General features: G+C 41.0%; 1 protein-coding gene across 2 annotated transcripts; it reads left to right on the top strand.

Annotated features, from left to right (window-relative positions):
* The first annotated feature begins 168 nt into the window (after positions 1–168).
* On the top strand, positions 169–18,942 carry LOC311266889 (E3 ubiquitin-protein ligase MARCHF6-like). Of its 2 annotated transcripts, none has more exons than XM_084369529.1 (26): positions 169–403; positions 1,485–1,584; positions 2,255–2,328; positions 2,487–2,630; positions 2,882–2,954; positions 3,762–3,942; positions 4,605–4,839; positions 5,229–5,287; positions 5,655–5,687; positions 6,194–6,245; positions 6,455–6,513; positions 6,626–6,706; positions 7,080–7,148; positions 7,301–7,375; positions 7,628–7,762; positions 7,876–7,995; positions 9,017–9,117; positions 9,253–9,390; positions 9,669–9,864; positions 9,983–10,052; positions 10,144–10,325; positions 10,448–10,582; positions 10,995–11,084; positions 11,325–11,457; positions 13,133–13,268; positions 15,491–18,942. In XM_084369529.1, exons 1-26 carry the CDS (start codon positions 385–387, stop codon positions 15,573–15,575), a joined length of 2,775 nt encoding a protein of 924 aa, XP_084225655.1. In that variant the 5' UTR covers positions 169–384; the 3' UTR covers positions 15,576–18,942. The 2 variants fall into 2 exon arrangements, with proteins under 2 accessions (XP_084225655.1, XP_084225654.1); XM_084369528.1 differs by having other exon boundaries at positions 5,226–5,287.
* Positions 18,943–22,095: the final 3,153 nt, after the last annotated feature.

Raw genomic sequence — 22,095 nt, 5'->3', positions numbered from 1 at the left:
AAGAGGCTGGTTAATGTCGTCAGTCTGCCTGACATAAGACTATCCACATTATTTTGCATCTCAACAACAGAAAACTCTGCAGTCATGCAAAAGTTTTGGTCCTGTGTATTTAAATAGAGGTATTTGTCAGGCTGGCTGATTGCGCTTGGGTGCCATCTAGTGGTGAAACTACCGCACAATCACATGTTGCTTTAAGTATGTTTTGACCGGCCGCTGATGAATCATGAAGTGAAAAGGCTTTATTGTAATTGTGAAACGTATGGTCCCGTCAAAGTCAATCGGAGCTTGGACTAAAGACTCACTCGAAATGTTTACACGTAGATAGCTCGCGGTCATAACTACTGTGACTACTGTGGAGCAGGGCTGCCACAGCAGCCAGTCAAGATGGACACCGCCGAGGAAGGTAGCTAGCTATGTTAAAACTTGATCGCCCCAAATGTTCGCGCTTACTTCAACAATGTCTGTATCGTATTCTAACCCATTCTTAATTACTTCAGTTGCAGTTACCGATTCAACACTTTGTTATGCAGACAAAGGTTCACCAGAATTTTAAAAAAACGCTAGCCAATTAGCGTTAGCTGGCTAGCTTACTAGCAGTAGCCTACTCCGGTTAGCTTGTAAATAAAACCAGCAACGTTAAGTTTCTGCTGTCTGCTTTCAAAAACACTACATCCACCTTAAGAGGGCTGCGGTGATAGGCGTCCTAGTACACGACTTCACATTAAAGTCATACATAACCTGGCTAATTATTTAGTTACAGGCTAATATTCATTAAGTTTAATGCAACTGTTATCATAACAATAAGTGCAGGAAGTTATGATAACAGCTAACGTCACGTTGTACCGCCGGTCACCTGTGGTAACAGACGTTACACTCATTCATACCAAAGACAAACATTGATAACACCAATAAGTCCAACATACTTTAACCTTGTAGTTGTCATTAATCTTAGACCAAACGAATGTACCGTTGGACACCTAACGTTGAGTTACTTAAAGTTAACGCGTGAGCACATTCTCTCTCAGCATTAACGTTATTTATGCTACAGGGAAGGGAATGATCATTAGTCTGTGATAGTCTTTGATTATGGTTATACCATAATTTTTATTTATGAAGCTGGTCAGGCAAAATGCACTCTGGCCTCCCTAACTGGTGTTATTCTCTTGCATCCAGGACTAGTTATAGTTAATTTATTTTTGGCATGCAGTGACTCAGGTAATCCAAGGATTACAGTTTGCCCTACTGTCAGTATATGACCTGTCCTATTCACTGAAGATACATAGTCATGCTATCCCAAATCTGTCTTGGTTTTCAATTCTGGAAACCACTGAGAGTGTTAATGTTCTGCAGAAAGCTTGCATATATTTTTACTGTCTTTAACATTCATCATCATATCCGAGGTGTGCCTAGTTGATTAAAAGAAGTTTTGCAGTAGTAGGATCTCGTGGTATGCCAAGTTGTGTAATTATGTGCCTTCTGTGCAGCGGACATCTGTCGGGTATGTCGTTCGGAGGGGACCCAGGATAAGCCGCTCTACCACCCCTGTGTCTGTACCGGCAGCATCAAGTTTATCCATCAGGAATGGTACGTTGAGTGACCAAGTTTTTCAAATTGGGAAATCTGTGTGATTCCATTGTTTTCTCCTGCCTTTCCTCTCCTTATTTTTGATCTCATTTGTCCACATTTTCAGTCAGTTTTGTTGACTTTGTTTGCATTTTGTAGTTGAAATTCCAACACAGGGAAATAATTCTCCGGGGAAGTTAGAGAGTGGCAGGGTTAGATGTACAGGGTGTCTGCAGGTCCTTATTAAGTCTTAAAATGTTGTAAATATTAGGCCTTACATGTCTTAAGTCATTTTGAATTTGAATTTGCGAGTTCCTAATTCACACAAACATTTAATCTAAGCTCATTTATACATCTTAGAATCTATTTTTGTCAGAATGAGTCAAGCTCTTCCAATGTTACAAATCTTTAAACCCAACACTGAATCTAAACAGGTCTTACGTTTTGTTAAATAATGTCGAAAACATCTTAAGAAGTATTAAAGTTAAGTGTCTGATGCCTGTAGACACCCTGAGGTACCTGAAAATAGGTAATAAATGAATAATTGCACACCTGACAAAGAATCATGGAAAAGATGAGTGATTTTTACTGCAGGGCCAGAGAGTAAGATTGTTGGACATGAAGTGCAGATGGTGTAAAGTTCCCATTGGATGAACAGACTAAACTCACTGCCTGTCCTTTGTACTTACAGCTTACTGCAGTGGCTGAAACACAGCAGAAAAGAATACTGTGAATTATGCAAACACAGGTTTGCATTTACACCAAGTAAGTTGTTTGCTTTTCATTAAGTCGGATCAGTACATTAGTATTCTGTTCACTCTGTGTTAGCTCCTCTAAGTGCCCTATTACAGTATAACTATGTATTTTCCTTACTTCCACTATCCTCATTCTCATTTACCTCCCTCATTCTCTCCTTTCCCTAGTCTACTCTCCAGACATGCCATCTCGCTTGCCGGTACAGGACATCTTTGCGGGGCTGGTCACCAGTATTGGAACAGCCATCAGATACTGGTTCCACTACACACTGGTGGCCTTTGCCTGGCTAGGCGTGGTGCCTCTCACAGCATGTACGTCACATCATTTCATTGTTCAAACAAAATGTGAGGGTGTTATATCAGCAGTTGTCAAACTGGTGCAGCATAGTGTATGTATCTTACTTCCAACAAAGTTTTGGGAAAAGTTCAGTAGAAAACAAACGTTGGGTGTTCGTTTACATTTTAGAAGTACTAAAACTAGATGTTACAAACTAATGCAAATTCAACCATTCCTCTCAGCTTGAAGAAAGAGTAAACTTGAATGTTTGTTTTTTTTCTAACAGGTCGAATCTACAAGTGTTTATTTACCGGCTCTGTGAGCTCTCTCCTTACCCTGCCATTAGATATGCTTTCAACGTAAGTTCAAATGACTCTCTGCTCTTTGTTTTGGCCCTTTGCTCTCACAGTCATGTTCTTTCTGTTGCTCATATTACTTCACTACAGAGAGCTGAACAAAGGGAAAGAAGAGATGACATGACATGGTGGATGGAAGGAGCTATTATAAATAAACACATTTCTTAAAGGGTAACTCCACCAATTTTACACGTTAAAGTGTGTTTCCAGGTCTTGGGAGAACTACTGCAAGTGTGATAAAAGTAGTATAAAGACTTTTGTGGCTCCAGAGGAAGCTGCCTGTAATCTGATAAATTGCCTCCATTGATGTCACTTAGTGGCTAAATTGCATTGTGGGCAATGTTGGCCAGGTTTTGAAAAGCAGCCCACTGGGTAGCACTGCACTTCTAGAACACTGTTGGACTTATTATGGACAGTTTAAAAACAAATTGATACAGCAGAATCAGAGATATCGTCTTTTTTCCCCCCACACATTCTTCTTCCTTTTCAAAACCTAATGCTTACATTTCGTGCAATGCAACTTAGCCGCTGAATGACATCACTGGGGGCAGTTTGTCAGATTACATGCAGCCTTACCTGGAGCCAAAGCTAGTATAAAATACTTTATGCTACTTTTTCACATATAGTATGTATGACCTGTAAACACACTCTAACATGTAAAATTTACAACATTTAAAAGTAACCCTGTAGGAAGTGTGCTTATTGGTAATAGCTCCTTCCATCCATTATGTCATCTCCTCTTTCCCTTTGTTCAGCTCTCTGTAGTGAAGTTAACTGTGATTAACATAATGATTCATCTCTTCCTCGCAGGCAAAACCTGCTTGCTGACTGCCTCCAGGGCTGTTTTGTGGTCACTTGCACGCTGTGCGCCTTCATCAGCCTGGTGTGGCTCAGAGAGCAGATAGTCCATGGTGGTGCCCCTCAGTGGTTAGAGCAGAATCAACCCCCTCTTGTTCCTAATCAGCCTAACGGTCCTGTACCTGCTAATGAGGTGAGATCAAGTTATGTTGCATTTAACTTGCATTGGTTTTCTACCTGCAGACAAAGCTGAGCAGATAGTGGTCGAATGAAGTGTATTGGCTTCCCCATGTATTGTACCACTGATGCACTCTGACATAGTTGGCACCATGACAGGTTCATTTCTGTAAATGATAAGCCAGTGGAGTTTATGATTACCTAAGGCATTTATTCTTAGTTTGTTTTGGGTTTTTTTTAGACAATTTTTGTCACATGAATTTTGGTTAAGATAACTTTTTCTTTGTTTTGGTGAAAAATAATTGATGCAACTTTAACTTTCTCCCACACTGTGAAGTTTTCTGTGGTGGCTTGCATTTGTTTTGTGCCTGCCTGGTCTGACCAAGGCTTCCCTCCTAGAGGAACCTTCAGGACAGTTATCTTTTCGGATAGCTGGCCTAGACATTTGTCTGTGTTTACACATACAACATGAGTAAAACAGTGACTACACTATGTCAGTCCTCTGCTGTTGTTATTGGTAATGAGCAATCCAGTTCACGTCTCAAACATCAAGCTGTCCTTTTATAATTGCCAAATCCAAAACTATGACTACGATTAATGAACATAGAAGAACTCAAAAATTGTGTGCAGGCTATGCTGTAGGTACGCTACTGTAAGTGTTATTTAATGATTCTACAGGCTCCAGGTGGTAACAACGCCCAGGCTGCTGCCGATGGAGCTCCAGCCCAGCACCCTGGAGACCCTGCTGCAGACGGGGCGGCACCTGCCAACCCACATGAAGCTGGCAACCACAGAGATGAGGCTGATCTTGACGATGAGGAAGAAGACGACGATCGGGAGGACGACGAAGAGGAGGATGAAGATGAGGAAGGCAGGGAAGAGGATGCTGCTGATGCCAATAATGGAGGACAAGGTCAGTGTGATGCACTTTAAAGTACAGGCTTTCAGGCGTTCTACTTCGCAGTGTTAAGTGCAGGCAGAACTACTGTGCATTGGCACTTTTCTGGGAAATACAGTTATTAAATTATGATAGGAAAGTTGAGAAATGTGGATATGTGATCAGTTTAATTAAACAACATAAACATAAATGCTTCAAAGGTAGCTTTAAGATTGAGCTGATGTTTAGCTCTGTGTCAACTGGTGTTAATGTTCATTTCTCTATAAAGGAGTAAATAGACCTAAACCATGGCAGGGAAAAGAAACGTAGATGGTAACAAAGCCATGGAAACATATTTTCACTGCAGATTGTTGGTGTTGGTTTTCCGTATTGTTTCAGTTGTTTCTGATTGTCCTTTGCAGAAGATTTGAACTGGAACGCCCTGGAGTGGGACCGTGCAGCAGAGGAGCTGACCTGGGAACGGGTGGGACATCAGTTTTTTACCCCTCTGTCTCCTGCTCTATGAAGTGTTTTGATACAGCTCGGACACAATGCTGAAAAAGTGAAGTGCAAACAGGGTAGCTGTTAGGGGGCAGATGAATGTGGGCTAAAAGCTCCTGTGACGGGAACTCTCCATCTTGCTGTAGTGTCCTTTAGCAGCACTCTGAATTCCTGCCACTTTGAGGGATGCTGTTTGTAGCTGGCCTGGGGTCAGTTAATGTCTTCGTATTAGTAGGAGTTACAGCTGTGTTATTAGCAGCAACAGTTGTAGTAGGACTAGTGTTATTGCCATGTTGATTCACATGTGTCTTAAAGTATCATAATGACATATATTTCTGTTTGTGTCCCAGATGCTGGGGCTGGATGGTTCGCTAGTTTTCTTGGTAAGTGCACACACTTTCTAGACAGAGAGTACGCTTTATAGTGAGTCCCAATTTTGCAAGTCTGTACAGTGAAGGTGATTAGTTACGTGACCAACCAACCAGCCATGACCAGTACTGTAGGCCTACTTCATGTTTGTCTTGCAAGTATAATTATTTAGTCATTTAAATTTTAAAAAATGCTCACAACCACTGCCTTTTTGAAGATGAACTACAATGTAACTCTATATGCTGTAGTTTTCGGGGTGCTGCAGTCGTGTTCCAGATTTTCTATTCCATCGTCATCACATTATTGAGCTACATTTAAAAAATCCATTTTTGACATTTGTGAATCAATTCTTAACTGTAGTAGATAAAGATCTTTTCGTTCACCCCTTCTATAAACTGGAATTTCCCTTTAACATCCATGGAATTGCATGTTACATGTTGATATGATGCATATACATTTGCTTTAAAGCTAGAAATAGTTGAACCTTGTCAGAGATCCTTGTTTTGTGTCTCTTCTCCAGGAGCATGTGTTCTGGGTGGTCTCTCTCAACACACTCTTCATCCTGGTCTTTGGTAAGTTAAACCTGCAATGTAACAATGATGTACATGCTGTCATTACTTTCAAGAATCTTATCAAGCTTTTGGTGTACCATTACAGTGGAATTAGCTCTTATCTATGTAGGTTGTCCACCATAATTAATTGATACAACACAGTCCTGTGTACCTTCTCATACACTACACTAAACTACAGATTCTAACCTAACCTCTGTATTTCTCTCTAGCTTTTTGCCCGTATCACATTGGCCATTTCTCAGTGGTTGGACTGGGCTTTGAAGATTATGTAAGTGCAGAGAAATGCACGAGTCGACACTTGTCCAGTTTGAATTCTAATATTTGGGTTTTTCATGCAGTGATGGAATGTATTTGATGATGATTTTTTGTTGTGGTTGCAGGTCAAAGCTTCACACTTTGATGGCCTCATCACCACCATACTGGGGTACATTCTCCTGGCTGGGGCTCTCATAGTCTGCCACGTATCCTTTATATACATTAAATTACTGTTTGTGTATGAAATGACCTACAGTATGTCTGACATTTCTAGTTGCCTATTATGGTTGTGTATAACTGTTTGAAGTTGTGTCAGTTGTCTTTGGTGTGTTTTGTTTAATGTTTTTATTTATTTTAGAATGTATATCCTAAATTAAGGTCAATACTTTTGCAAAGAACCTTAAGTTCCTCCCTTTTACGTACATGTCTGACAACAAATGTTAGGGAATGCTAGATTGTTTTGACTTCAAGAGTTTATATGAATGTGTTCAAAAGAAAAACTCAATTGTGCTGCTTGAAGTACAGACAATGTTCTTTATTGCACACTTTGGTTTCAGTCCTTAACTGTTCCTCCTTCAGGCACTGGCTTCATTAGTGAGGTTCCAGCGGTCCAGACGCCTCCTGGGTGTCTGCTACATTGTTGTCAAGGTAAATTAGAGATGAAAGATTGGAATGTTTCCAAAAAGGTTTTTTTTCTTTTTATCTAACCAGCAAAGCTTTCAAATTAAGAAAAAATAGGATTACAGGAACAAATTATGAAAACTTCAACTAAATTGTGTTTATGTTTTTATATGTCGCAGGTATCCCTTCTGGTTGTCATGGAGATAGGCTTGTTCCCACTGATTTGTGGTTGGTGGCTTGACATTTGCTCGCTGGTAAGTCAATCATGCAGAGTAAACTCGATGGATCACGGTCACTTACTGGCCGTTAATGACTAACAAAACAGATTAGATGCTGTCATGATTATGCAGCGTGTACTGATTCGAACAGAAACTTGATTAAACACTCAATTTGGGAAAAAAAATCTTCAAACATTAAATTTCTTGGACCAATTCCCCAAAAAACAGATGGTTTTTGCCTTGGTATTGAAAACCCAGACAGTAAAGCATGTCCTTTGTTCATTGCAGGAAATGTTTGATGCAACGCTGAAAGACAGGGAGCAGAGTTTTGACTCTGCCCCCGGTACCACCATGTTCCTCCACTGGCTGGTCGGCATGGTCTACGTCTTCTACTTCGCCTCTTTCATTCTTTTGTTAAGAGAGGTAAAATGGAGGATTTCATCCAGTCACAGTCATGCATTGTTCCTGATGTAAAACCTGACAAACCATCTGTAGCTTTTAAAATCTCACGCTATTGCACGTTTGTTTGGTTGCAGGTGCTCCGGCCTGGTGTGCTGTGGTTCCTGAGGAACCTGAACGATCCAGATTTCAACCCAGTCCAAGAGATGATCCACCTGCCCATCTACAGACACCTGCGGAGGTTTATACTCTCTGTGGTCAGTCAAGTATCCTCCTCTTCTATTCTTTCCCAAACCTAACTTTGAGAGGCATAACAGTGCCAAGGTTTCTGCTAGAATTGCCATAAAACATTAAAAAAGTGCAAGAATGGAAATCAGGGATTAAAAAAAATCAATATAAATGGATACAAGCACACTTTAATAAGAAGAGATCATTTGAAAGTATGTAATGACATTTATTGAGGTTGCAACAGATATAAGATAGATTGAAATCTCTGCAGTTTAAACTCTGCTGATGGTGGATTTAAACCAGTAGATGTAAGTTTGAAACACTTGGATCATCCTGAGGGCTAAAGAGGTGATGGGGAGGGTGTGGATGTTGCATATGTAGGTTGAAAGTAAGACTAATCAAACAAAGTGATATTTAAAGAACAGTCTCTGAGGACTGATTGATTCAAGGAATAGAGGCATAAAGAATCGTATATCATTATCAGTATTGTTTCCCATTGATATCCCAATTGAAAGAGTGAGAAGAATAAGATCTTCCTTACTGACACTTTGCCGAAGCGTCATATAAAGCTAATAGGCATAGGTTTATTATACGTTAGTTTTATTTGCTAAGGTTTAGAGATACCACTGTCTGAACTTTCTGCCTCCACCTCATGTCTGTTACAATAGCTCCTCTATCAGTATAATCCTTGTGGATGTGCTATTTACAATTACACAGTTTAGGCACCATTTAAATAAAGCAGAACATGGCCAGGTTGCGATGAGTTGTGCGGCGGTGTAGGAGCCTCATTCTGTGGCCAAATTTTGTGACATAAGTTCAACAGTGAGTTGAGTCACACAGCACACATAACTAGGATGCAAGACTTTTCAGAAATATTTTTTTTTTGACAGCCATATCGATTTATTTCAGAATTTTACTTAGAATTACTTAGAAGTCTCAAACTTATTTAAAAACCAGTTTCCCACATTGGTTTAACTTGACTCCTTTAGTGAAAAAATGTGTTTGTCTCTTATCTCTGTGTGTTGTTTGTGTGCATGTGTGTATTTCCAGGTGGTTTTTGGCTCCATAGTCCTGCTGATGCTTTGGCTTCCTATCAGAATCATTAAACTGCTCTTCCCAACCTTCCTGCCCTACAACGTCATGCTTTACAGGTAAACATAATGCTATTCTTCAGTGAGGCATAACCAAAATAGGAAGCTGCTAGAGAAAATGGGCTTCCATTCCTAGTTTCACGTATACTATAAAGTGAATGTGGATTGAGTTTGGTTTATGTCTTGTCTCTGCAGCGACGCTCCGGTCAGCGAGCTGTCATTGGAGCTGCTCTTGCTTCAGGTTGTTCTGCCGGCATTGCTGGAGCAGGGTCACACTCGCCAGTGGCTCAAACGGCTCGTCCACGCCTGGACATTCACCGCTGGATACATGCTGTAGGCTGGAGGCACACACACACACACACACACACACATTAACACAGATGTTGCAACAAAGAATGTAAAATGGTACAATGGCATAAATGTTAACATAGTTAGTATATAGTGTTGTCTTAAAATGATTTTCGTCGACCATAACTGGTGTCAAGTGTGGACCACAAGATCCACATGACGGAGCCTCAATCATAGTTTGCTCTATTTGTCCAGTGTCATTCTGTCACTTCACAGTCGTAGTAATCAGACAAAATAATTACTCATCAACGGCTCCCCCGCAGTGACCTTCATTCCTACCTGCTGGGAGACCATGAAGATGATGATAACCCACCAAACAACAACCCTCCTGGTCGCCATAACAACAACAGGATCCCTGGCCTTGGGGAAGGGCTTCATGCTGCCCATCAGGCCATTCTGCAGCAGGGCGGTCCTGTGGGTTTCCAGTCTTACCATCGGCCCATCAACTTCCCTCTCAAGGTGACATGCATCATTGCGATTATCCACATCAGAACACACTCATGTGTCCTGTCACTGTTGAAGCACGTGCTGCTGCTGCTACCTGCAAACTGATTTTTGTGTGTTTTTGGTTGTTAAGATAATTCTCCTGGTGGTCTTCATGTGTGTGACGCTGTTACTGGCTAGTCTGATCTGCCTCACGCTGCCCGGTAAGTTGTGGCCACAAGACCGCCTGTTCCCGTTATCAGTCGTTCTTTACACCTCCATTCTTACCGCCCTCTCTCTCTTCCTTTCTCCCAGTGTGTGCGGGTCGCTGGCTGATGTCTTTCTGGATGGGCAGCGCCATGGTTCACGAGCTGTACACAGCGGCCAGCGGTCTGTACGTGTGCTGGCTGTCGATTCGGGCTGCGACCGTGATGCTGTCCTGGATGCCACAGGGACGATCTGTCATCATGATCAAAGTCCAGGAGTGGACATTCATGGTAATGTAGATGTTTGTCTGGTCCTCCCAGTGTATGGCGTATACATTGCTGTTCTGTATTACATTGCAAATGATTTTAATGTGTATTTGGGTGGTTTGAATGTGATGTCTTGGTGAGAACAGATCCTAAAGACCATTGTGGTGGCTGTGATGTTAGCCGGGGTGATTCCTCTGTTGTTGGGTCTGCTCTTTGAACTGGTCATCGTAGCTCCTCTCAGAGTCCCACTGGACCAGACGCCTCTCTTCTACCCCTGGCAGGTAGGACTATAGAATTTGTATGTGTGTGAATATGTGAAATCATTCACATCATTTGGTTTCATCCGTCTGAGAAGTCATAGATTATTCACACCGACACTGCCCTTTTTAATATAAAGTTAGAAAGTATTGACAGTTACCTCAAACATCAAATCTCAGGTCAATCTTCTTTGTGTGTTTAGATGACATTTAGCATTTGACAACTTTTGCTTATTTCATTAAATTGAAAAAGAATGTTTCTAGAGAAAAATGCTTATGTTTCTCAAAGTAAGGTTATAAAAAATTACAATACAATTTCAAATAATACCAGCCAGCATTCATTGTCAAAACAGGATTTGCAGAAACTTACATTTTGGAACAAATCTCATTGTGTCTTGGTTTTGAAATGGTTGACGTTGTTGTTTGTGTGTGGCAGGACTGGGCTCTGGGCGTGCTCCATGCTAAAATCATTGCTGCCATCACACTGATGGGCCCCCAGTGGTGGCTCAAAACCGTCATCGAGCAGGTCAGCCTCACCTCCTACCGAGCTTCTTTAAGTAAAATGGGATCACTCTTGTTTTAATACTTTGTAAAGACAAACATACATGTCTTTATATGATCCTAATATACATCTTGTCCACATTATAAAAAATAATGCCTGTTAATACGTGTCTATAGAAGCCTATTCCATGAACTAATCCAAATTTTGTTGGGGTAATTCACTTTTAAAGACAAAAAGAACTGAACTTCCCTCTCTCTGCTGTAGGTGTATGCTAACGGTATCCGAAACATTGACCTCCATTTCATTGTGCGAGGGCTGGCTTCCCCAGTCATCTGTGTCCTGCTGCTGTCTCTGTGTGTGCCCTACACAATCTCTAAAGGCATTACACCACTGCTGGGTGAGTCTCTGTGTGTGCTTGTGTCTGGGTTGAGTATGACTTTTCTGGTACCTAGTACTCTGACAAGCATCAGTTTCAAGGTAGTAGAGGAAAAGAGAAGAGCTTCCTTCATCTCTGCTCCTTTTCTCTGTTGTCTCCCCCGCTGCTCAGCATCTCTCATCCATCACTAACTCCCTGTGAGTGGGGTCAAAGATGGCCTAATGAAGAATAATCAGTTTTCATTCTCCCTGCTTTAGGATTTCATTATCATTTACATTAATGTTGACACACTACATTGCTTTACAGCTCAGAATGGGATTTGCTTGACGTTGCACATATGTTAGAATGCTATTATAAGTCCTTGTTCACTATGTGAACTGGCTTCAAGTTGCAACAAGCATGCCTGTATAGAAATATTGTTTTTGAACAGTACATGTATCTCATTTAACCATTAACCATCAAGACCAAGATCACTCACATCTTTTTGTTTTCATTACTCATTATCCATCATTGTTACAAACATACTTCACCAAATCTTACATGTCATGTCACAAGCATTAGCCAAACTTCACTTCAGTGTAAACTGTTGCACTGTACTCTACATGTCAGTATGTTTTAACACTGTCCAGTTAGGGACGATTCCTTTAGATCATGAATGATCTTGAAGGCGTCCGTCATCTACTTTTCATAGAGATTGCAGTATTTAATTTCCTGTTACTTCTGTTATCTAACTTCAAACAACCTCAGTGACTAGTGGTTACGCGCTGCATCAACAAACCAGCAGGCTGATGCAGCCAATTAGATGGCTTTTAGATTCTAATTGGAGAAATGTTTGGCTCTGCCTTTGGTGATGTACTGTAAACAAAGCAATGTGAGCTAAAGCTAGACTCATGGCAGATGAGAAGCTTGTGTCAAAAAAGAATAAATCTTGTTTTCCTTTAGTGGTGCAAGTGGAGAAATGTATAGGCTAATGAAAATCTGGTCCTAATATACAGGGCATTTCAAAATCGAGTGAAAAAGTTGCAGTTTATGTCGTGCGTCATGACTGAGATTAAATAGATTGCGACATTATTTTTCTTCCTGATTGCTCATCCCTACATCCAATTGTGCCTTCTTGTTATGTTATATTGCATTAATAATAAACAAAATGAAAAATAAATATCACTCAAATGTGATAAAATTGACTACCCTGCAAGTGGATGAGAAAGTAAGCAGAACCAAAGGGACTCTTAACTTTATGTTTTTCTTTTGTTGGTTTTGGTGGTGACTAAATTAGAAATTGAGGCACAGAGGTAGCAGGCAGGCACTCTCATCAGGCCCACAGCGCAGGCAGAGCCTTACTCATTTGGACACGCCACTCATTTGAGAAGTGCTTTTTATGCAAAGCCTTCCCAAAGCACCAATTTTTTTTCAGACAAAAACAAGTGTTTTTGATGTTGACTCAGACAACACTTGCATTTAAACAACCAGTCAATTAAGAATTCCCAGCCGTTGTTGTAATCAGGATTTTAGCCAAAGTGCAATTGATTGTTTTTGTCTTTCATTTACTCTGTACACACACACACACACACACACACACACACACACACACACACACTCTTAAAGAGTAGATTCTGTTGCAGTGTTTACTCTCTTCTCTCTCTTCCCCCCACCTCCCCCTCAACCTCCCTGCTCCCCGCCCTCCCTCCCTTTATAGGTGTGCAGCCGGAGATGCAGACGCTGGTGGAGAGGAGGATCTATCCGTTCCTGCTGATGGTGGTCATGCTGTTGGCCATACTGTCCTTCCAGATACGACAGTTCAAACGTCTCTACGAACACATCAAGAATGACAAGTTAGTAGACCCGAAAAAACTAGTGTGTGATCTAACACATTGGGGTAAAGGAGCATAGTGTTTAAGTCAATCGTGCTATTTACTGATCCAGAGAAAGTTAAGACAGAGGGCAGTAGGGCGAAGGGATATGGCAAAATTGTATTCCGATGATTGTTGTCATATCAGTCAGTAGGGGTGTTCCAACAATGGTACCTCACGATTCGATTCGATTTCGATTATGGGAGCTTCGATTCGATTATTGGCCACGATTCTTCGATTATTGCAATTTTTAATGCTTTTTTCCATACAAGATTGATTTTGTCTTCATCTGTGGCTATATTTGTAAATAAATAGCCTATCAATTAACTCAGTTCCTCTAAAACTACACTCATAAAGTAAATAACAAGGTTTTTTGAACATTTGACTTGTATTTTTCAAAGACACAAAATATTTTATTTTATGACTATGTAAACATTTGCACTTTGACCTACTTAACTTTGACCAGGGAAAGCTCCACTTGCAGGAGAGCCCCCTCTATTGGCGGAAAACACTGAAAACAGTCAAGCCCTGGATTTAATGAGGCGTAAACATGTGATGTGACGTGGCGTGAAGCACGAAGTTGGCCAGTGATCAGTGACAACAAAGTTGTCTTCAAAATAAGAGCTTTACATTGCACCCCATTGGATTTTAGAACTGGGTTCTTAGCGGGGGGCTTTTAATTTGAAAGTAGCGACCATTCGTAGCTTGCCGCTACACAACAGCTGACAGTCAGCAGCTACTAGCTGTTTGGTTGTGTCCGCTAGCTGTCAGCTACAGAGACCGAGGAGACGGTAGCATCTCCCGGATCTCAGCGGCTTTCCAGTTGCTCATCTTGACATCCGCGGATGAAGTGATGAACTGACTGCTGTGATCAGCTGTTTCCTGGTTTTAAAACTCCCGGCTGCGGGTCACACAACAGTGCACGTTATCGACACCCCCGCCCATGTCCCGCAATTGCCGGCACATTGACGCCTCGGATTTAGATAGCAATGGAGGCGGCAGTAAGTGTACCCTTAGAGGCGTCAAATTGGCGGACCAAAACAGACCGCCAATTTGCCGCCTTCTGTCTAAATGCGCGGACCTAGCAAAGCATCGACGTTAATTAATCGATGCCGAATCGTCACGTGACGCATCGCGATGCATCGCCACATCGATGAATTGCACCCACCTCTATCAGTCAGTATTCATACGGCAATATAAGTCAATATTTTCTGTTCATCATAAAGATTCCATAGGCTTAAAATCTTCTACAAGTCAAAATCAGTTGAATTATCTAGATTTGCATGAGCTGGCATCTAGCAATGTGGTTGCAGATTGCGACCAACTGAACACTCCTCGACTCATCCTCCCCTATGCTGGCCGAGAAATGTGAAAGGCCTTCTCTAGAGTTAGTGTTTGGTTTGTCCCTCCTGGGCTACTGTAAAAACATGGCTGTGCAACATGGTGGTCTCAGAGGACCCACTCGATCTGCAGATCTAAAAGGCTTAGATTTTATATCTTAGCTGTCGAAATAAAACAATTCTTAGTTTCATCTGATTATACAATAATATTATTTTAATTTCTGATAGATCCTCCTAAATCCTACACATTGGACCTTAAAGGATAAGTTCACTAAAAAATGAAAATTCAGCATTGTAGCATTCTCCTAAACGAGTAGCTGGGGACTTGTTTGAAAATGTTTTTTAAAATAACATGAAATGGCTCCATACAGCTCATCCAGTGTGATCCAAGACTTCAGAAGCCTCAAGCTCCTAAATTAACTTATGAAGTTATTTATACCCTGTATAAAGCCAAAATCTCCACTATAGCTGTTAACCTAGAAGCATTAGCGCGCTTTGTCTGAAGTGGGTGCAAGAGCTCAACCACACATCGAGGATCTAACTAGTATATTTTCAAGTCAATTTAGGATCTTGGGGCTTTCGGAGGCCATTTAATGCTATTTTCTGGTTGCTTTCAATGTTTTAAAACAAGTCCCCATGTACTTCAGTTGTTTAGGAGAACGCTGCAACGCTGTTTTGCTGTGAGGCTCCAGAAATGTTTTGTGGACTTGAAAAAAGCCGATAGCATTGTTATAGTCAGCGCTGAACAGTATAACTGATCTGAGAATAAAAGACACAGCTGAAGAGTGATCCACCTTCCAACCAGCAAAAAGATGCATGTACCTTAGTACAGTTACTGAACGGTGTTTCCTGTTTCTCCTCCAGATACCTGGTTGGACAGCGGCTGGTGAACTACGAACGCAAGTCAGGCAGGAGCACGTCCAGCTCCTCATACAGCTCCTCTTCATAGACCTGACGCTGCTGTGGGATCAGTGGAGCTGACTCACTCTGCTCAGCACTGAGAGCTATCATCAGCTCCTGCGGTGATGCCTTTTTGTTTCCTCTGTGCTTGGCTGTCAACTTCAAACACAGCCTCTAAACTTCTGACTGCAGTCTAGTCCTCTTTTTCACAAACATCTACTGCTGTCACATGTTGGGAGACAAAGACGTTGAAGAGTGAAGACAAAAATGTCTCACAACTCTTCATGGAAGATTTTAATTTCTGAACAAGGTTGAGGTGGAGTTGTTGACTGTTCATCCTGTTAAATGTGTCCGTTTTTGTCTTCGACGCAGCTGATACTTTAAGTTTTATTAATTTTAAAATGGTTTGAGTTGAAGTGAGGTCAGTTGAGCATAGCTTTTACCTCTGAATGTGCTTCCCTTCGAATGTTTGTTGTGAAATGTTGTCTAGGTCACACTGAGTGTCTCTTAATGAGACAGTTGTGGAGGAGATATTATAACAGGAAGGCCTCTGTGGTTCTCTGCCAAGTGATGATTTGTCTCTAAAGACATCCTTCTTCAAATTGAGGTTGTCAGTGATACGGAGGGACATACATAATGTAGCAATGTGATTGTATTCTTTTATTATTATTTTTTTCTTTTTCTTTTTTTAGATGTTTTTATTAGATGTGTTTTCATTGATTTTTAGTGTTCTGGAGTGAGCTGTTAGATTGTCCTCTGAGGATTCCTTTGAAGTAAAGATGTAGAAAAAGAAAGAAGAAAAAAGGGACATCTAAGACAATCTGGACCCAGCCCAGGACATGTTTCCTCTTAAGATGTTCCCTTGTGAATTTCAAAACAGTATGGGTTGTGAGTGCCTCTCTGAGCAAATTCACCTTCAGGAGAGGAGAGGAGAGTCATTAACATGAAGTCACACAGCACACAAAAAGTGCTGCTTCAACTCAACTGGAAAAGCCTCAACACATTTCAGAATGTGCTTGTGTTACACCCTGAGACTGACGCTGATTTTAAAGAAATATTTATTTTGATAGAATTGAAAATAATGTCAGATGGTTTGCCCTTAATGGCTTGTGGTGCTGCTAATCAGCTGTTCAGACTCTTCCCTGTCTGGGTTCACGGTAGGGTTGGGCAGTGTCTGCCGAATTGGCATATGACGATGTCTACAGTGAAACATTGTGATGACGATGACATGGTTGTTTATGAATGCAGCGTGTCCCCTCAGTGTTGTCGTAAGGCAGCAGTTGCATATTAACTCACCACTGTAGCCTCCGCTGTTTCCCACCGTTGCTCTGACAGGAAAAGAAAAAGAAACACTGCTGCCACAAATTTAACTGAGTGTCTTGGCTTCGCCTAACTGAGCAGGTTTCATAAGAAAATAATAAACTGGACATGGAGACGTGATGTTAGTGCACTGAGCAGTAACATACTTCTTTTCATTTCCTCTCTCCACATATCACAAACAACAACAACTGCTGCCTAACGGCAACTCTGAGGTGACACGCCACTTAATTGTGCTCTCTGGTGGGGAGCCTTTTGAATCACGACGTGCCAATGGTCAGGGATTAGTAATCAATGGCTGTCGGCCATCGGTAATGGAGGATGGCATCGTTCATCGGCCCAACCCTAGACCACGGTTTGGAGCCAACAGCTAAAAACAACTGTATAAGATACAAAACACTGATGTTAATAGGGGAAAAAGTGACTAGCGAGCTATACTAACAGTATAGTTCTGGTAAACTGGAGGTAACTCATCTCACTTAGGGCAGAGTAGTGTCAGTAATATTACTGAGCACAAACTATAAGATAAAATGTAGGAAATTGGTTCCAGGAGGTCACAAGTTGCCACGTTTATAGTTCTTGCTATGCACATTTCTGATTGGTGGAGTACTTGCAGCATTATGTTTCAGCCAGCATTAAATTCATTAAAAATCTGCAGTTGCACACCAGTTTTTGTTCATTGTTACAGAAGAAAACATACCACAGACAGGTTCAGGCTGTATTGTTGTATAGTTGTGCTCGATGATGACATGTGAAAACAGCAGTCACTTTTTCATGTCATTGGATTAATTTGCCTCATGTCCACTTAGCTTACTGACCCATATTACAAAAGGTTAAAGTCTCACAGCATTACTGGGTCCAGAAACTGAAAAAACAAATGCTCACCATCTTCTTTTGCCAGACTCGCACGCATATTTACAAAGCAAACATAATTTCTGTTACACGATAACTGTATTCTGATTTAACTATTGTTCACAGATTTACACTTAAATGAAAAAGTTCAACATTTTGTTAAATACCTTTTGTTGGAGTCTTGAATGAGAAGATTGATATCAGTCACATCAGTAATAAATGTGAAGCTAGGAGCTAATCGATGGTTAGCTTAGCTAATGAGTGGAAACTGGAAAACAGCCTGGCTCTGTCCAAATGTAACAAATTCCACCTACCAGCACCTTTTAGGCTCACTAATTAACACGATATGTCTCGTCTCTTTTATATGCACAAACAAAACAAATTGTAACAAGGATAATTTCCTGTTTTGCGGGGTGTTGCATACTGGAACTATTTCTTGGCCGGGGAGAGTGATTACCTTGAGGCTCTGCTGGTTGTTAAATTAAAGATTTGAAAAAATGAAAGGGTGTTACAGCCTCTCCAAAAAAAAAAAAAAGGAAAAAAAAGTGATTTATCTGCGATGTAAACCAGCCCAGTCATTCTTTAAAATTAATTCTTGTTGCCAATTCAAACTAAATCCAATTCTCTCTCTTGCTTTTAAAATCTTGAGAGGTGTTTGAGATGTTTCACGTTCATTTTCTTTTTTTGGGGTATAATGGTTGAGTAGAAATTATGATTTTGTTTTTCACGCAAATGTTTCAATGTATTGCACTTTATACCAGTTTCATCATTTCAGAGTCCATTGTAACACTGTCAACATAGCAGGGCTTTTGTTTTTATTCCCCTCCCACTGAGACTGAAGGTTGTCAGTATTTCACAGTGGTGACCGCACAATGGGTTTTACTTAAGATTTAAGTTTTGCATCTGTTTTTTGACACTGCATCTGTGTTAGGAGTGTTTCATTAGGAGTTTGGTAAATATAAACAGCTTTTCTATTGGTATGGATCATGAATTGCATTAACTCTAGCGCTGACAGCTGTAGTGCTGCTGTGTGGAATGCTCACATTATATGTACGATGCTGTAAAGTGACCTTTTGGTGTCTTCAACTGAGCTGGACACTTTCTAATTTTGGTCTTGAATTTCAATTTCTAGAAGCAAATGATTTCTATTTTTATATGTGCCAGGAAGGCAGTGGCATGTACTGTAACATAAAGGTCTATTAATTGTTGGGTCCGTAATATGAAACAATAATAAATAGTTGTAATGATTTCTCAGCGTGTGCAGTTTCTTCTTCCCACCGCAGACAATGAGGTCCTCAAACAAATGTTGCTGATGTTACTCATGTCTGTCTGTCGGTGCCGTTGGGGGGTTGCAGGATAAATCTCAGGAGTGGTGAGATGATTAACATGATAGGAAAGGAAAAAACCTTCCTGGAATACAAAATCATGTGTTTCTGACTTTGCACTAATCCTTTTCTTCCCACTAGATAATTATCCCTTTTCAGGCCTCAAAAAATTATTCAAATAAATTAATCTGCGAAGGAAAATCTCTGAAACTATTTGACAAATGCAGCCTGAGGTGAGGACTGTAAGTAGACTTTTCTATTGGGGTTAAAAGCCAAAACCTGGGAACCACTAGATAAAAAATAGTCTGCATTTAAAAAACACTGCCTTTTTTGAACACTCCAGTCTGAGGAAAAATGCCTAAAAATGCACGTACTTGTCAGCCAGTTATAACCGAGCCCCCCGAACCTCCACTGGGCTCTGAGGTGATTTTGCATAGTGGGCACTCTTTGGTATTGCATGTTTTTCATTACAGTTACTGTAAAATGATCACCCAAAATTATAATTACATACTCTGATTTCAGCTCAGTAAGATAGTTAAAGTCTCAAAGAGCCGTATCTCTAAATCATTGTTTCCATTCATGTTTGGAGGGAGCAAACAGGTGCACCCAGACGGAATCTTTACCATGCATGCTCTCGGTGCATGACACTGTATATATGCCAATTCAGCCATTCAAACCATTCAGCTTGTACTTTTGACCTGATAAGAGACTGATCACTTCATCAAAAATAACAATCATTCCATGTCAGTATTCATTTATCTTTCATTATAATTCAACATCAGCAGTTTATAAGAGCCCAGTTCTGATCTGGGATCATGTCTGCTACTTACTGCTGAAAAGTGCAGCTCTACGAAACAGGATGTGGGGTTATTTCTGCTGAATCCAATTACGTTTCTGCTAATGCACAGTCTTAACAGTTTTGGAAGCTGAGTGGAGATTAGGAGCATATGCAGCTGAAACAACATTTCCTACTGTCAACCCAAATCAGATTTTTCCAACCTGTGCTTCATCTTTCAGAAGCGCAATGGGATCAACCTTTTCATGGTTATCAAATCATAGACTAAGAGCCTGTGATTTGTGCCTCCTTAAGGAGCTCTGGAGAGATTAGTGCTGTGTTGCAAGAGTTTGATTTCTTTTTCTTCTCTATTGTAAAACCAGACTTCAGGCAAAAAATCTGGCACAGAGAACTACTTTGCACAAAGAAATGTTCAGACCTTGTTCAAAGAGAACTTGCAAATAACTCTTTTATGGTGTAATGTGTTTTCAGGAAAGGCAGGCTTTAACCGCTAGAGATTAGTGTTTCTGTCCCTGAAAACATGTTGGCTCAGTGTGAAGTGTGTCCTCGTGTGGCAAACGTTACCTGCCCCAGGCGGTCGGCAAGAAACACTTGGAATTAATCCCAAACTGTCTGACACAGATACTCAGGTCAACAGTTCATGACCCTATGAACTAGATAGATTTACATGGAAACATGGCCACTGTTATCCAAGACTACCACAGTAAGTTATATGTTGTATCTGTGCAAACTTGGCAGGTACGGACACAGCCAGGGGGTGGTATGTCAATCTGGTACACCGGGACAAATCACGGTGGGCCGCCACATTGTTGGGCCAGTCCGACGCATGAACCTATTACTACTGGACACGGCCCTCGAGGCGGAGTCCCATTCATCCCTATGAAAGCTGCTTAGTGGTGCGGCCTTCCGGCCAGGGCTCTTCCACATAGTTTCCGTATTGTACGATCCATAGAGCCTGCGCATTAGAGACTTCTGCCGACCGAGCCGGCTAACTTGAATGGGGATAAAATAATTTAATCATGCGGCTCTTCTAGACTTTCCAAATGTTAGTGAACGGCTCAAATTATGACAGTGATTTCTCGGGGGTTTAGACGCTCAAAAAAATGTATCCATTGTTTTACAGATGCTTCTTTCACAATGCTTATGGGAAAAAGTATTTTTGGGCCGCAGTGCATCACGTGACGATGTACTTACACAGTTTGGCCACTACGAAAACTGGCTTCAGAGCCTGGCGCTCCTCCTCTGGGATTGGGTCAGACGCCGGCCATCCCTTCTAACGATTGTGATCATCAGTCAACCAGGTTAAAAGATCAAAATGTATCAACTTTTACAGAAAATGTCAAACTAGCAGCCATATATACCACTTTCCCTGGCTGTACTATTATTATTACGGTCGGTTTTGAGTTACAACCTATTTTTTTAATCTATTTCTAGTCTGTCTTTGGTATGGGAATTCAGAGATGCTCACAAGTCATTGGTCACAAGTCCAAGTCAAGTCTCAAGTCTCTTATGGTTGTTATAAGCGTTCTATCAACTGCTACATGCCAACCAGTCTGCTTAAAACACTGCACAATTGTATCTGAGGAATTCAAAGCATGTACTGTATTATCATCGCTCCTATCTCTAAAATGTGAACAGTTTTATTCAAATAGAGATATCTACCATTTGTGAAAATTGGCACCTTTCTTTGTGACCAAAATGATTCCTCTCATGAATATAAAACTCATGATGAAATGGAGTTATTGGCTCTGTCAGCTCATTTTCGTACAGAACAGAACATTTTTGTGGATACAGTTGTCTGTGTTGTTTAACAGTGAACATCAGCTGACTTTTATTCCTGAAAGAAATGTTTGTGTTTTGGACTGAAACCCATCAGAACCAGGCTTTTCTCTAAGATGTTTTGCTTGCCATCAGTTCTAGGTTTACATGTAAGTAGCACACTGTACTAAACGTGTGTAGCAGCTTTGGTTCAAGTCAAGTTATGACAAACGGGAGAGCAGCAGCAGTTGTTGTGCTTGTCAACAAAATGTTGGTGGTCGCTCGCAGCACGCACCTGATGTGTAAGGTTACACATGAGGGAATGACATTCAGCTCGTCAGACATCGTCTTAATGTTGATGCACCAAAAAATAATACAAATTAAGATTGTTCACGAGTCCCAAATCTCAAGTCTCAAGTCACTGAGTGTGCGACTTATGTGTGACTCGAGTCCAAATCGCAAACCCGAGTTTTATTACACACAAAAACGATATATAGGCTTAGGCTATCCACCATTTATCT

Source organism: Pagrus pagrus (genome assembly GCF_965226575.1).
Source record: "Pagrus pagrus genome assembly, chromosome: 12".
Taxonomy (NCBI): Eukaryota; Metazoa; Chordata; class Actinopteri; order Spariformes; family Sparidae; genus Pagrus; species Pagrus pagrus.
The sequence above is the reverse complement of the archived record's forward strand: the minus strand, read 5'-3'. Positions and strand labels throughout refer to the sequence as shown.